This window comes from Chrysochloris asiatica, unplaced genomic scaffold, assembly GCF_000296735.1.
Source record: "Chrysochloris asiatica unplaced genomic scaffold, ChrAsi1.0 scaffold00019, whole genome shotgun sequence".
Taxonomy (NCBI): Eukaryota; Metazoa; Chordata; class Mammalia; order Afrosoricida; family Chrysochloridae; genus Chrysochloris; species Chrysochloris asiatica.
In genome coordinates, this window is record NW_006408537.1 from 27,262,044 (window position 1) to 27,278,566 (window position 16,523).

Below are 16,523 nucleotides of genomic sequence, written 5' to 3' on the forward strand. Positions count from 1 at the left end.
AGAGGAAGACCCCAACAAGATGGATTGGCCAAGTGGCAGCATCAGTGGGCTCAAGCATGGCAACAAAAGTGAAGTTGGCTTAGGATCGGGCAGTGATTCGTTCCGCTTTGCATAAGGTCGCTATGAGTCGGTACCAACTCGATGGCACCTAACAATAATAACTTTTGATAAGGAGTCCTGGTGGATGTGGCACTGTCGGATCACGCACTGGACTGCAAGGTCTGTTTGAATCACTAGGTCGGTGGTTCAAACTCACCAGGTGCTCCTTGGAAACCTTATACAGGGTCGCTATGAGTTGTAACTGACTTGATGGCACTTAACAACAACAGTATGTTTGAGAAATGATGTATCAATTGTGGAAATTCTATGTCTTGTAAGATCTGCCTTCTTTTATTTTGAAATTCAGTATTAAAGATCTCATTGTGTAAAAAATGTAATTGAAAAATAAACTAAAAAGGGCATCAATTAGAAATTGGCATTAGTTTGGCAAAATGTAGACTGCCCAACACTGTATGTATATAGGATAAAGTTAGAATACATATTTCAGTTTGACAACTATAACCTTAAGTATTATCAAATTTGATTTTTTTTTCTCTCTTTCTACAAGATTTGCCTCCAATTAAGAAAAACTTTTACATAGAATCTGCAGAAACAAGCTCTATGTCACAAGTGCAAATAGACAATTGGAGGTGGGTAGGTTTCTTTTTATTACCTGTTTAAGTGAGCTTCTTGTATGTGATTAGTATTAAATTGACTCCTTAGGTAAAAATCTGAAATAATTGAAAGACTATCCCTTCCATATTTATTTAAATGAAAACTTGGTTGTGCTCTATACTGATGATAGTTGTCCAATCTGATAAATTAATATATGCCACTAATTGTTCATGGGAAAAATGTTAAATCAGAAATGTGTTGTTCACATTTTGCAACCAACCAACCAACCAAAAAAAAAAAAAAAACCAACTTGATCGCATCCCATGAGATGTTTTCTTTTATTTTAAAAACTGGATTGTGAGTTGAGTAGAGATTTTCAGAGCAGATCCTCAGTTTTACATCCAACAGTCATATACTTTGTTTCACTACAATGATTGCAATCCCCTCCACTGCATGAGATATTTTAGAGTATTGCCACCCATTGGAAGTGTCTGTGGTAATGGAACATGGTTTGTAATTGTGTCTCATAGACTAGTCACTACTCATGTGGTGCTATTGAGCACTTGTACAGAAGAGAGCATTTAGAGGATTATTATTTCAACTTGTTGTGAAATGTTAAGTTGATCTGTTATCTAAGTGTTGGAATAACTCTCCCAAAACTCCTTAATCCTCCTTATCTGGAATTGCTTTTAAAAAATTGTTTAAAAGCCCAGGCATAGCATGTTACAGTAAAAGAATAGTTATTCCATGGATAGGGTAGTGCTCAGAAACTTGAGCAAGTAACAGATCTTACCCTGTCAAATGAGAATAATTTTTAGTTCACGGAATTGTTGCTTAATTAAGAAAATGTGTGAGCCCCAATGTAGATTCTGGAACATTATATGCCCTCAAGGGTAGCCCAAATATGATGTTGAATTATGATATTTCTTTCTTCATAATCTTTCATCCATGAGACTTTCATTGGCCTTTTCATACTTCAATATAAGTTGCTTTTTGTATGTATATATATATTTTTATCTCTTCTCTGTAACTATTCTCAGATAAGGAAAGAAAATAACTTTTTGTTTGTTAGTTATTGCATGTTGCTGTCACTTTCCATGGTACTCTGTTTTAATCGGTCACAGTTGATTTTCTAGATATAACCTGAATAACTAATTTTGAGAAAAACTCCTTTCTTAATTAGTAAAATGATTGCAGCCACTAATCTTTGTTCTGTTTTCTTTAAAGGAAGGAAAATTATAATGTAATGTGTGATGACTTGAAAGATGGTGATAAACGTCCTATCCCTAATCCTACCTGTAAATTTGAGGATGCTTTTCAGCGTTATCCCGAAGTCATGGAAAATATAATAAGGGCAGGTTTTCAAAAACCAACACCAATTCAGGTATGATTTCCTTCATTCTAAAATTTCACTGAGCTTGCACTCCCATACCACCTCCTCCCCAAATCTGTTACCATTGAGTTGATTCCTACTCATGACAACCCCACAGGTTACAGAATAGATTTACTCTATAGGGTTTTCTTGACTGTAAGCTTTCTTCACAGACGTTATCACTGGAACTTTCTTCCCTGGTGCTTCTGCCTAGGTTTGGACTGTGCCACCAAGAAACATTCTCCACAAATATTTGTTGAAATAAGATTTTGTTGGGAAAGGAGGGACCCTTGGCAAAAAGAGATGTACTTTCTGTTTAAATGTTTATTATTCTGTTTCAGTCCCAGACATGGCCAATAGTTCTTCAAGGAATAGATCTTATAGGAGTAGCCCAAACTGGAACTGGGAAGACATTGTCCTATTTAATGCCTGGATTTATTCATCTTGACTCTCAACCACTGTAAGAATTCCTGATTAGATTCTCTTTTGGGGGCTAAATAGATATGTTGGTTTCTGACTCCTAATGACCCTGTATACAACAGAACAAAACACTAGCCAGTCTTGTACCATCCTCATAATCTTCTCAATGTTTAAGCCCATTGTTGCAGCCATTATCTCGTTGAAGGTTTTTCTGGTTTTCGCTCACCTTATACTTTTACTGGGAGTCCTGGTATGGTGCTGTAAAATAAAACACTGGACCCCAAAGTTGGTTTGAACCACAAGGTTGTCAGCTCAAACTCACCAGCTGCTCCTTGGAAATGAACTCGATGGCAGTTAACAGCACTTTTACCAAACCGGATGCCCTTCAGGGACTGGTACCTTCTGATAACATATCCAAATTATGTGAGATGAAGTCTTCCCATATTCATTTCTAAGGAACATTCTGACTATAGTTCTTCCAATACAGATTTATTTGTTCTTTTGGCAGTCCATGGTATATTCATTATTCTTTGCTAACACCATAATTCAAAGGCATCAATTCTCCAGTCTTCTTTGTCCAGCTTTTTTTACATGCTTAGGTGATTGTAAATACCATGGCATGGGTCAGGCACACTTTAGTCCTCAAAATGACACTTTTGCTCTTTAACACTTTAAAGAGATTGTTTGCAGCAGATTTGCCCAGTGGAATATGTCATTTAAATTCTTGACTGCAACTTCTCTAGTCATTGATTGTGGATCCAATCTATGCAAAATGAATTCCTGGACAACTTTAATCTTTTCTCTGTTTCTCATGATATTGTTTATTGGTCCAGTTGTGAGGATTTTTGTTTTCTTGATGTTGAGGTGTAATCCATGTCAGGCTGTAGGCATTGTTGTCATAACTTTTTATTGTGAATTGGGTGGAAGTTTTTAGACAAGAACATCAGGTTTACATTAAATAAATCATATACTTTGTTTCATCTCATTGATTATAATCCCCTCCCTGCAACAATAGTTATCCTACTTCCTCCCTGTGGTTCCCATTTAAAGTCTTATATTTCACAAATGAACAGGCAAAAATGTATGATGTACACATAGAAAACAAAATATATACATTCATTTAAGTATCCAAAGGGCACACTGTGTAAGCCAGCCTCCTGTCTGCAGGCACACAGCCACACTCAGTCCATGGGCCTTGGTCTTTCCATGCCGCTGCCTCTACCACCTTCTCTGCTGTCGTCACTTTCCTAGGGAGGCATCTGGTGCTCCTCTCATACTCTTCTTGATGGTCCTGGGACCCTCTGTTTCTGAAATGAAACATTAACTACTCCCCCCTTTTAGTTGCACATCTACAATTTCAGTTCTGACAATCACAGTTAATCCTGCTGACAGTCACTCAAAATTGAATCAAAAATTCTATCAGCATCATTCCTCCTTTTGCTGGACCCATACAAATATGTCAGAATCTAATTACTGCACATCTTTAAAGCACTGAGTGAATATATTATGTTTTGAGGCAGATAATTAAATACTAATGATTTTATTTTCTCTCCAAAGATCTAGAGCTAAAAGTCTTGGACCTGGCATGCTAGTCCTTACACCTACTAGAGAATTAGCGCTTCAAGTAGAAGCTGAATGTTCTAAGTATTCATATAAAGGTCTTAAAAGGTAAGTCAGGTCTGTGACCATTCCTGTTACCAGCAGCAACAACAGTACCAGCGAGTGTTACATTGTTTTCATCATTGTAGCTTTATGCATCCTCCCTGTTTAGAGAATCGGATCGGGTCAGCTTGTGTCTGGCGTTTCTCTGTACCCAGGGTGGTAAGGTCAGGTAATCAGGATATGGACATGCCTCTTTGAGACCCAACCCTATGGGTTGATGGTTGTGAATAGTTCTCAGAAAGGGGCAAAAATGAAAACGACATCTGGTCCTCTTTAAGATTTTTATACCTTTTACTCTATATTATTGTATACTCTAAATGCTTACATTGGTTAGGATTTTGGATTGTGATGGGATTTTTGCATGGACATGAACTTTGGATTTTTTGTTGTCGTTAAGTGTTTGTATATATGGTGGTGGAGATAGAGACGGACAAATACAAGACCTTACAAAGGGTGTAGATATCATTATTGCAACTCCTGGAAGATTGAATGATCTGCAAATGAATAACTTTGTCAACCTGAAAAGCATAACCTACTTGGTAATTATGGAGTAGGAGGGGTTTGGGATGCTGGGAGGAAGAAGAACTAAACTTTTATTAAAATGGTTTTTTAAAAGGGTTGTCCATTTTATAGTAGTTTAAGATTCTAGTACTATTTCTCATTCTCTCTAACAAGTTAAAATAAAAAAATTTTAAATAATTCTATTTTTTCATAATGATGACATATTTATTTTAGAAATTTTAGAAAATGTATCAAGCACTAAGGAAAATTAAAATCCATTTGAATATTTTAGACATTAATTTTTTCCACTAAATAGATTTAATAATCTTTAGTAAGCCAGATGGCGTCCTGGTGTGGTGCTATAGGATAAGCACTGGATTGCTAACCGAAAAGTCAGCGCTTAAATTCCACCAGCTGCTCCTTGGAGATCCTGTACAGGGTCTCTGTGAGTCACAACTGACTTGATAGCACTTAACAATAACAGCCAGCCAGCTTAAAAATAATAATAATAATCTATGTTACTTATGACCAAGTTGGCTTAATTGACCTCTGAAAAATTAAAACAAGTTTTCACACAGGGCCTACTGAAGAAGTGCTAGGAAGCTTGGACTTTAGAACTTAGGAAAACAAAAAAATCTGTCATCAAGTTGAATCCAACTCATAGAGACCCTTTGTAGGGTTGTCAAGGCTATAAATATGTGAACAGAATGCCTTCTCTTTCATCCTCAAAGCAGCTGGTGGATTTGAACTGCTGACCAGTTAGCAGGCCAACATGTAACATCTATGTAAACATGAGAATTGAGAAATTCATTCCATCTATCTATGGCTTAAGTAATAGGACACATGCGAAAACCTACCTTTTAGTGTTCTATTCTTAAAGAGCCTAATAATCTAGGCACATTCTTTATTTTTAATGTAGGTTTTAGATGAAGCAGACAAAATGCTGGACATGGGATTTGAACCACAGATAATGAAGATTTTATTAGATGTACGTCCAGACAGGCAGACAATTATGACAAGGTAGGTATATACTGCCTGTAAAATCAAAATTAGTGGAACAGAATTCCATTCTGTTTAGCTAATTTCCAACAATATTTTCAGGCATTACTTAGAAGTGTTTTGAGATTTTTAGGTGAATGATTATCATGTCATCACTTAGTTTAGTAACTAAATGTAACACCCTAACAATGACAGTTCTATTCTTAACTAATGGATTTCCTAAATTACAGATAGAGATTCTTATATAAACATCAACAGGAGACTCTTTAAGGGAAGATTGTATGTTATCTTAGGGTCTAACTCTTTAATATTTTAGATATAAAAATTTTTCCATTAAATAGATTTAGTAACCATTAGTTAGCCAGATGGAGTCCTGGTGTGGTGCTGTAGGATAAGCACTGGACTGCTAACCATAAGGTCAGTGGTTCAAATCCACCAGCTCCTCCTTGGAAACCCTGTACAGGTCTTTATGAGTCAGAACTGACTCAATTGCACTTAACAACAGCAACATTTAAATGGGGAGGGTGGTGGGTCTGTAGGATAAACAACAAAGTGCATGGTTTGAGTCACATTACTCCTCGGGAAAAAGATAGGGCTTTCTGTTCTAGCAAAGATTCATTGTCTCAGAAACACTATAAGTTAGAAATAAGTTGATGACACTTAACAACATTTAAATAAGTAATCACCTATATTTAGAGATGGAATCCTGGTGTGACACTGTAGGATAAGCACTGTAGCACAAGGTTTATTTGAACCACAAGGTTGACAGTTCAAACTCACCAGTCACTCCTCAGAAACCCGATATGGGGTTGCTATGGGTTGGAATCAACTCAATGGCACTTATCAACATCACACTTAGAGATAAACATTTAACTACTGGATACTTTTTTTTGGCCCAAGGTAAAACTGAGGAGGCAATGATTGTTGTTTGGATACTGAATAATCCATAGAGACTCATTTCTCCTGAACATGCATCATTGTGTTCATTAGCATTAAGAAGCACAGTATATAATATGTGGGGAAATATGCTGTGTTTCTACTTTGTTTTCTAACTAATCTTTCCACTGCAAGAAGTATCACTTCAGATTTATTCTGAAAGTATAAAAGGTGACGTTATAACTTTATTATGTTATGTAAGGTTGAAGAAACTTACTTTATTTTTCTGTCTTTGAATTTGCACATTTTTTGGATCACATTTAAAATTATTTTTATGTAGCATACACACTTGGTTTTGTCTGTTATCATTGTATGAAATTAAGTTGTTATTTTTGTCTTTACAAAGTCCAAGGTATAAAACTAATTTTAAACTAGAACTACTTCTAATACCTTTCCATACATTAGAAGATTCCTTCACCCGTTCTTTATTCAACCTATTTTTTAAAAAACATTTTATCCAGTAGCTTCATTATACTTGAGGAATTCTTGGTAAAATTAAATTATTTGTGACATCTGCCGTATTTATTGAAAAGATAGGAAGTACACTATTTGGTTTTCATGAATAATTGATTCATAGCATGTTTAAAAAGAAACTTGTAGCAATTTCATCTACAGTTGTGTATCTTGCTTTCTTTCCAGTGCAACTTGGCCACATGCTGTCCGTCGACTTGCGGAGTCTTATTTGAGAGACCCTATGATTGTATATGTTGGTACTTTGGATCTAGTTGTAAGCTTGTTTGTTTATTTTTTTTAAGTACTGTTTTTAAAACTTTTTATGGAAATTTAAAGTTAGCCAGTTTTGGCATGTGTACTCTGCCCAGTCCCTAATTTTACAACAATTCTTAGGTCCATATAATTTAATTAGTAAATACTTCATTAAGTCTCCCTAAAAGACTTTACATAACCACAGCACTATTAACGCACCTTTAAAAATTTAAAAATACCTTAATATCATCAAATATTCAATCCATGTTCATATTTTTCTAATAAAGTAGCTTTCTTTCTATTTTTTTAAAACCTGTTAGAGTCAGGGTCTAAACAAGGCCTACATATGTGCATATTTGGTTGCTATATCTTTTAATCTCTTATCTGTAGATCTCCCAGCCTTTGTGTATGCTCAACTTATTGGTAGAGGAAACTGTTTTTATCTATAGAGTTTGCCTCATTTAGCTGATTTCCACAGAATAATTACATATGTTCTCTATTCCTAGATGTCTTATAAATGGTAATTAAATATAGAAACTTTTTCAGATCCTAGCTTGTTTTCTGGTTCTTTTTACAAAAAAAGTTCTTTGGAGATGATGTTTATTGTTTTTGCATCAATAGAATGAAAGTCTAACACACTTTGTGATGTTAAGATTTACCAAAGGGTTTAAATATTTTCAGCCTAATCTGATAACATTTGATGAACTTGACTTACACCTATGGATGCAGTAGCTCAAAAGAGGAAACAAATCTTTACAGCAAGGATCATTCCCACCCCCTCAATATACAAGGTAGACAGGGATGGACAGCTTGGACATTGGCTACCCAAAATGGGCTACAAAGGCAAGAAGTGACTGGCTTACAAGCTTTCTAGAGGGAGCCTAGATCCAGAGGGCGCAGAGGAAGGTAGAATCTCCACTGAGTGGTATCCAATCTGTCTGGGTGGGACTGATTGGAGATGGGGATAGCACTCATGTGATACAATAGTGAATAATTAATTACTATCAAGACTGACTGTGAGGGTTGGAAATGTAGACGTTTTGTAGCAAAAGAGGGGAGTGGTTGACTCTGCAGTCCAGGAGTGGAGGTTCCTGGGACCATAAAGGGAGAAGAGCAGAGTGCGGGACCCTACCCAGAGAAACAGTGACACCAGAGATGGAGGCAGAGATGATGACGTGGAGACATGGAGTGGCTGGGGACTCTAGACCCAGAGAGGAAGAGAGGCTGTGTGCTGACTACTGAGGGGCAGGCTTGTAGAGTATACGCTTTGGTTGGTTGATGATGCATGGAGGGGATTGTAACCATGGCAATGTAACGATATATGATAAGATAAATGTAAAGCTAATGATCTCCCATGTAAACTATCACATAATTCACAATAAAACATTTTTTAAAAAAGAGAGGGAAAAAAAACTAAAAAAAAATGTTTTCAGCCTGACCTCTCCATTATAAAGTTCCCTGATGGCCTTTCACCAATGATGGTTATTTCCTAGTGCCATAATTTCACTATGAGTTGACAAATACAATTCTTTCTATACTCCTTTTCCATAGTGTCTGTATTTTTCGTATAATTCTTTCTTTCAATTATCATTCTTTCTTTTCGTAAAATACTACCAAAACAAATTTTATTTAAATGGGCAATATTTTATCTCTTCCTGGATCAAAGAATAGTAACAATGGTATTTTGACGCTGTGTGCTAATGGAATGGACTGCAAGGTCGGTTTGAACTACAAAGTTGGCAGTTCAAGCTCACCAGCCACTCCTTGGAACCTATACAGGGTCACTGTGAATCTGAACCGACTCAACAGCATTTAACAACAACATTAAGTTGTTAAAATATCAATTGAATTGAGACTTTTTTGTCATAAACTGATTGCCTTCCGTAATCCTGGCTTCATCCCGTGGTTATTTTCTTTTCCTATGGTAGTCAGTTTCTTTCAACACAATGTGCCAAAAACTTAAACATCCCCCACTTTTTTATTTTGGGTAAACAGATGATGAAAGTGAAAGGCTAAATTACAAACTTTAACTAGAAAGAGGTAATTTTTTTAAGACCTCTGCCTTTTTATTTGTTTATAGTTTATTAAAATAGTCACCAATGATAGAAATAAGATGTATTTGGGGCTAGTATATATAGCTTCTGCAAGAGAAAGATGAAGCTTTCTGTTCTTGTAAAATTTTACAGCCTTGGAAACCTTATACGGAGTCTCTATGAGTTTTAACCAACTCAATGGCACTTAACAAGAGCATATATGATTCCTGCCACAATAGTAATGCATTCTGATTTTTGAATCCTTTAGGCTGTAAGTACTGTGAAGCAAAATGTAATTGTCACAACAGAAGAAGAAAAACGTAGTCATATTCAGATTTTCCTGGAAAGCATGTCTCCCAAAGACAAAGTCATTGTGTTTGTCAGCAGAAAAGCTATGTAGGTATTTTTTTCCTTTTATCCTCTGATGATCATCAATCACACTAAATCTGATTATGATTCATTCTGTTTGTAAACTAATTTCAAATGGTGGAGGGTATGTCTGTTGTCATATTTTAGTCCAGATTTTTGCTAATGTAAGTACAGCAAATGAATTAATGATGGTATTAGAATAGTACCAACTTTTTTTTCCTTTAGTGCTGATCATTTATCAAGTGACCTGATTCTCCGACGCATATCAGTCGAATCTCTTCATGGCAATAGAGAACAGAGTGATCGGGAAAAAGCATTAGAGAACTTTAAAACAGGTACAATTATATAATCACAATTTGTTCCAGTTTAAAAGTATGACCAATATTTGGACTTCACTGAGGTACAGAACCCCTTTCTAAGATACAGATCTTAGCTTCCAGATTCCCAAACTCAGAGGTCTAAATATTTATCAGACTCAGAACTAAATAGCCAAACTCAGAAAAGACTAATACTTAAAAGGCGGAATGCCAAGGTATTAATTTTCACCGGGGATGGATCTACTCCCTTACCTGAGAAGCATATACCTTCGTGGTATCCACCTGGGAGGCCAGAGAATTCAGAAGATTGCTTGATGAGCAGAGTGCAGTAGATAGCCCCATGGATTGTTTCATCCTGGTGTGTGATGACTAACCTCTTCTCTGCAACAGTGACTAGGGCCACGTTCACCCCATTCTTTTTGATTGAAGCACATCAGTAGATTGTTGACCATACCTTTTATAATGTCTTTATTAAGGTAAAGTCAGCAGACAGGAAAGCGCACATATTTAATGTATACAGTTTGAGTTTGACATGCATCTACATCACTAAAACGATCACTACAATCAAGATACTGAGCATTTCCATCATCTTGCAGTTTCTAGAAGTTTTTAATCTATCCCTTTTTTTTTCTCCACCATCCTTGGGTAACCAGTGTTCCGTAGTTTGTCATTATAGATGACTTTGCAATTTTAACTACCATCTTTTTAGATCACTTGTTTTTTTATTCTACCTTATTTTGGATTGAGTATTTTTTATGATTCTAATTTTATCTCATTTATTGGTTTATGAACCAATAAATTTATTGATGTTAGTGTGTTCAAGTTGGTTCCAACTGATAGTGATCCTGTATAGGGTTTCCAAGGAGCAGCTGGTGGGTTTGAAGGGCCAACCTTGTGGTTGGCAGCCCAGTGCTGATCCCACAGCACCATACTAGGAGTCCTTTATGAACTATACTTCTTTGCTTTTTTTGCTTTAGTGGCTACTACAATATCTATAGTATACATTTTTAATTTACCACAGTGTACTTCACCTAATTATCACTGATTGTAAACATTTTGATTGTGATGTCTCTTTGTTTTGGTTTTGTTTGTTTGCTTTCCTGCTTGGAGTCACTGAAATTCCTGGGTCTGTGGGAATATAATTTTCATCAAATTTGGAAAATTTTTGAGTATTATTTCTTCAGATATTTCCCATTTCCTCCTTTCTTCTAGAAGCTCTAATTGCATAAATATTAGACTATTTGAAGTTGCCCCACAGCTCACTGATGTTCTTTTCATTATTTTCAGAAAATTTCTCGTCCATTTTATATAGTTTTTATTGTTCTGCCTTTAAGTAAATTCACTGATCTTTTATATTAGTCTGCTGTTAATTTCACCCAATTCATCCCAAACATAGATTTTATTTTTCATTTCTAGAAGATTGGCTTGTCATACCCGTGATATGGACTATGGTTATATTTTTGTTAAGTGCTGTCAAGTTGGTTCTGACTCATAATAGCAACCCTGTGTAGGGTTTCCAAGGAGCAGCTGGTGTGTTTGAACTGCCGACCTTGTAGCTCAAGTTGACCTTGTGGTTCAAACCGACCTTGTGCTCCAGTGCTTATCCTACAGCACCTCCCTAAGAATATAGTTATGGTAACGGTTAATTAACTTAGTTACTAATTTGTCATTGGTGTAATTTCTGTTTTGTTTATTTTATTTTTTTCTCCTAGTTATAGGTCATATTTTTCTATTTTCCATTTTTTATTTGGATGCCAGAAAATGTAAAATTTATATTTTGAGTACTCTGATTGTTCATATGCCTTTAAATATGTTTTGGTCTCTGTTCTGGAATCCAGTTAGATTACTTGGAAACAATGCTCATTATGAGTTTTTTCCACAATAAAGAAAGTTTCCTCTGATCCTAAACCTCCAGATAAATTGTTACTGTTTTGGACAGAGATATTTTGCTAATTCCTAATTTACTCGTATCCTCAAGGGTGTTTTAAACATCATATTAAGTAACTTGCCCTCTTCTTCCAACTCCTTCTCCAAAACTATATTTAGCCCTGTAAACTTTCACTCAATCCAAAATAGAAACATTTAATAAAATAAATAAATAAATAAAGGGAGAAGGAAAAAAAAAAAAACTATGTTTAATACTGTTCTATACTTAAAAAATGGTAGTTGTTTTTCAGTTTTAGATGTATATTAGTTCTTGAAATTGTTCAGGATCATTTGCTGAACTATAATACATGTTGTATTATAAACAGTAGTTGAAAAAAAAGGCATTAAATATTCCTTTCCAGTTTTTAGTATCTTAGTAAACATGTTAATTAAGCAGTATGTTCATCTGCTTACATAATACGGGAAGCTGTCTTGGGTTGATATATGCTAGATTGTATCCATATGTACTCGGCTTTACCCTTTAGGTAAAGTGAGAATATTGATTGCTACTGACTTAGCATCTCGAGGTCTTGATGTCCATGATGTCACGCATGTCTATAATTATGATTTTCCCCGGAACATTGAAGAGTATGTCCACAGAGTAGGGCGCACTGGAAGAGCAGGGTGAGTAACTACCATCCACTCTCAAAAGTGGATTTCCCATCCTTCCCATTACCCTTGACCAGAAAACCATTTTGTTCTCTTTTCTGTGAACTGTTTGTTTCTCCTCAGAGCCTGCTTGAGATATTTTAGCCCTATCCAACTGGTCTGCTCCAGATTCAACCAGATCTGTCAATAATTAGCTTTATAAATGGATTCTGATTCCACTCTGCTTCGTATCTATGGTGGTGGTGGTGGTGGTGGTGTGCCATGGAGTCAGTTCTGACTCACAGTGACCCTGTACAGGATTTCCAAGGCTGTAAAGCTTAACAGGAACAGAAATTCTCATCTTTCTCCTGTGGAGCGGCTGGTAGAATTGAACTACTGACCCTGTAGTTTTCAGCCCAACCCATAACTCACTATGCTACCAGGGCTCCTTGCTTCATATATTTAGTTTCACATTGTTGAGCTGTTCTCAGTGACGACTCTGAATATTATTGACAAATTCTCTAAATTAGCATTCATATGAGAGAGGTCTTTCTCCTCCTCTTACACGTATCATATACTCAGTTTCAGGTTATTTTGCTTTCAAATTGGTTTACTTAAATTTAATTCTTAATTTGTTGCTATTGTTAAGTGCTGTGGAATTGGTTCCAACTCATAGCAACCCTGTATAGGGTTTCCAACAAGCAGCCTGTGGGTTTGAACCACCGACCTTGTGTTTGGCAGTCTAATGCTTATTCTACAGAGCCACAACTAATAAATATTTGCATTTGTGTGCTAGAAGTTTTGCTGCTGTTTTTTATTCTACTGTTTGGCTAACTGAATCATGAATATAAATTATAAAACAAATTATATGAGTTGATCTTTCTCCCCTACTTAAAGGAGAACTGGTGTGTCAATCACTCTTATTACCAGAAATGACTGGAGGGTTGCCACTGAATTGATTAATATTCTAGAAAGAGCGAATCAGGTGAGAGAATATATCACTTATTTGAAGATATCACTTTTGCAATGTTTCATTATTTTGTTTATGCCAGTTAGGAATGTAATTTTGGGGAAACACCCTACTCATGGAGCTTACTGCTTCTCACGAGAAGTATTAAACAAGTAATTAAACATGTTGTGAGGGCTATAGCATGGCAGAGGTAAGGAGCTACAGGAGCATATAACCAGGTGACCTAATCTAATCGGGAGGGGTTAGTCAAAGCCCTGCTGAGGAAGAAACCCGTGAAGTGGGGCTGAAGAGAGTCTTAGAAGATGGGGAACGTGTTCCAGCAGAGGGAACCTGTTCAGGCTCAGAGGTGAGAGAGAATAGGCAGAACGTGTGGCTAGGTGAGGGCATGCTAAGGGCACTGGGCTGCACACGCTGGGAAGTAGCAGAATGATGGGTGTTTTGAAGGTCACTCTGGTTATTTAGCTTTAAGATGGATTCAGGGGTTAATAGGCAAGGAGACAAATTTCACTGTGTCTGAAAAATGTAAAATGTTATCTAACACTTGTGCAGAAACAATTTGGAGGCATTTTAGCATATTGTAGGAAAGCCGTAATAGTGAAAGACAATAATCAGAATCTTATCACCACGTTTAATGATTTCAGAGTGTCCCAGAGGATCTTGTATCAATGGCTGAGCGATATAAGGCCAATAAACAAAAAAAGGAAATGGAAAAAAAATTAGGAAGACCTCAAGGAAAACCCAAGACATTTTATTACTAATGTGTATGTTGAAAAGTGGGACCAGGCCACTGGAGGTAAAACTTTACTAACTCACTCATGGACTTTCACATGCGTACTTTCTCTTAAAGTAGGCTTTTTGATTTGCTTAACTCAGCAATATCTTTAAGAGTCTTCTTGCAATCTTATTAAATTTAGAGGTTGTACTTATTTAGAGCTGAGAGAATGAATTCAAAGTGTACAGAATGATTTATAATATAATTGGCAGAGCTATAAATTAATATAGCCTCGTTGGAGAACAATTTGGTGATCTATTACCAACACATATACTCTTTGGTTCCTCAGCCAGGAATGTAGTCTAGAAATGTGTTTGCACATACAAGTAAATATTTATAGCAGCAGTACTTATGGTAGCAAAAGACAAATGTTCATTAGGGGATTAGATGAAAAAAATTATGGTTCATTGGTATGTTCTGCAGTGTTAGGAATATGTGAACTGTTTTTAAGATGTCTTGTTAAGTGTTAAAAGCCGGGAGGTGGGGAGGGTTTGTTTTGTTCAGTGCTGTAGAATTGGTTCTGACCCATGGGGACCCTGTGTAGGGTTTCTGAGTAGCAGCTGGTGGATTTGAATCACCAACCTTGTGGTTCAAAACAACCTTGTGATCTAGCACATTATGCTGCAGTGTTACACTTCCTGCTAAGATGGTGGTGAATTGAGCTAACACAGAAAACCCTGCCTCCTACTCCAGACCCATAGAAATGCTAGATTTCCCAAACAGTGTGATAGATACATGGGCACTTAAGTCCATATTTACAAATCTGAGGATGCAGCACTGACACAGAACATTTGCCTAGCCTGCACACAGACAAGGAGGAAAAGAGTAAACTGTAAGAACTCTGGGAAGAATAAATTTTAACCTATACAGTTGGGCTAAAGTTTCTCAAGTGTCATGCTGGAAAACTGATCTTAAAAAAAGGGTTCAAGAACAATGGTCAACTATTCAAAATCAAAAGGACAGCATTTACCTAAGGACAAAATTCAGAAGGGTTGGGAAAGAAGAAGGAATGGAAACAAGAAACACAGAGAGAAAGTGGGATAAATGATTTTATTACATTAAGGGGATTATAATCATTGAGATGAAATGACAGTGTATGATTTTAAAGTGTTCAAGAATAGCGGACATGCAATGGATCCAGCAGCTATTTCACCCTTGAAAAATAGCACAGTAACAAATACTAATTTCATGCCCCAAGAAGGAGAGCATTGATGAAGCAATCCAAAAAGGGTTTTATGATAAACATGTTTGAAGTGCTGAAAAAATAAAAACAGAGATTGTTGCTTTGTGAGAAGTGGGGAAAGCAAATTTGGAAATCTAAAAATGAAAAACAGTCATTAAAATTATCTCAAAAGAATTTATAGACTTGTCAGAACTGAAAAGAATTAGTATGTTGTCAGATATGAGGAAACCAATCACACAGTGCCTCTAAGATAGAAAATATGATAGCAAAGTTATCACTACACTACGTACTTTGTGGAGTCCTGGCATGGTGCTGTAGGATAAACAGTGAACTGCTAATTGCAAAGTTGGCAGTTCAAACCCACCAGCTGCTCCCCAGAAACCCTACACAGGGTAGCTATCAGTTGGAACCAATTCGACAACACTTTTTACTCTGAAAGTATTAGTAAAATTCAACAATGATAAAAATAGAAACTTACACTTTCTTCTTCTTTTTCAGGATACAAGATTTTTAAAAGATATATACTATTTAAGTCATGGCAGCATTAGAAATATACTGGCAATATGAAGAGACTTGACTGATTCTTAAAATAATAGTGTTTAAAATGTAGAATTCAGTATTTTGTACTTTCTTCAATAAAATAAAAAATATTTAAACTTGAATTGAAGCTTTTCTTCATAGATGTTAAGGATTATAGTGTTACAAAGTGTTCTTTTCTCTTAAACTTATAAAAGAGAAAACAAAAAAGTAAAGTTGTCTCCTGCAATGATGTACAACACCTGTTCAGATGTGGTTGTGGCAGTGACATTGCTACTGTCATCAAAATAAATGTTTATTTCTATGATAAAAAGACAAGTTCATTTTTGTCTCTATTTTTTAAATTTTTTGAGTTGAGTAAAACTTTACAGAGCAGATCATCAGTTTTACATTCAACAAATCATGTACTTTGTTTCATCTCAATGATTGCAATCCCTTCGATATCAAATCACTTATCCCACTTCTCCCCTTTGTTGCTTGTTTCCATTCCTCCTTTCCTTTCCAACCTTTCTTAACTTTGTTTCTTGGTAAATGCTGCCCTTTCCATCTTGAATAGTTGATCATCCTAAGGTGTGCATA

General features: G+C 36.0%; 1 protein-coding gene across 1 annotated transcript in view; it reads left to right on the top strand.

The window, feature by feature from the left end:
* DDX43 (DEAD (Asp-Glu-Ala-Asp) box polypeptide 43) overlaps positions 1-14,210 on the top strand; it is a 28,324-nt gene extending 14,114 nt beyond the window's left edge. The window contains exons 4-15 of the mRNA XM_006835787.1: positions 608-689; positions 1,882-2,038; positions 2,368-2,486; positions 4,004-4,114; positions 4,506-4,647; positions 5,529-5,629; positions 7,184-7,271; positions 9,551-9,678; positions 9,877-9,986; positions 12,380-12,518; positions 13,380-13,467; positions 14,094-14,210. Coding sequence (XP_006835850.1) covers positions 608-689; positions 1,882-2,038; positions 2,368-2,486; positions 4,004-4,114; positions 4,506-4,647; positions 5,529-5,629; positions 7,184-7,271; positions 9,551-9,678; positions 9,877-9,986; positions 12,380-12,518; positions 13,380-13,467; positions 14,094-14,210 — 1,382 coding nt within the window. The remainder of the gene's footprint in view (positions 1-607; positions 690-1,881; positions 2,039-2,367; positions 2,487-4,003; positions 4,115-4,505; positions 4,648-5,528; positions 5,630-7,183; positions 7,272-9,550; positions 9,679-9,876; positions 9,987-12,379; positions 12,519-13,379; positions 13,468-14,093) is intronic.
* Positions 14,211-16,523: the final 2,313 nt, after the last annotated feature.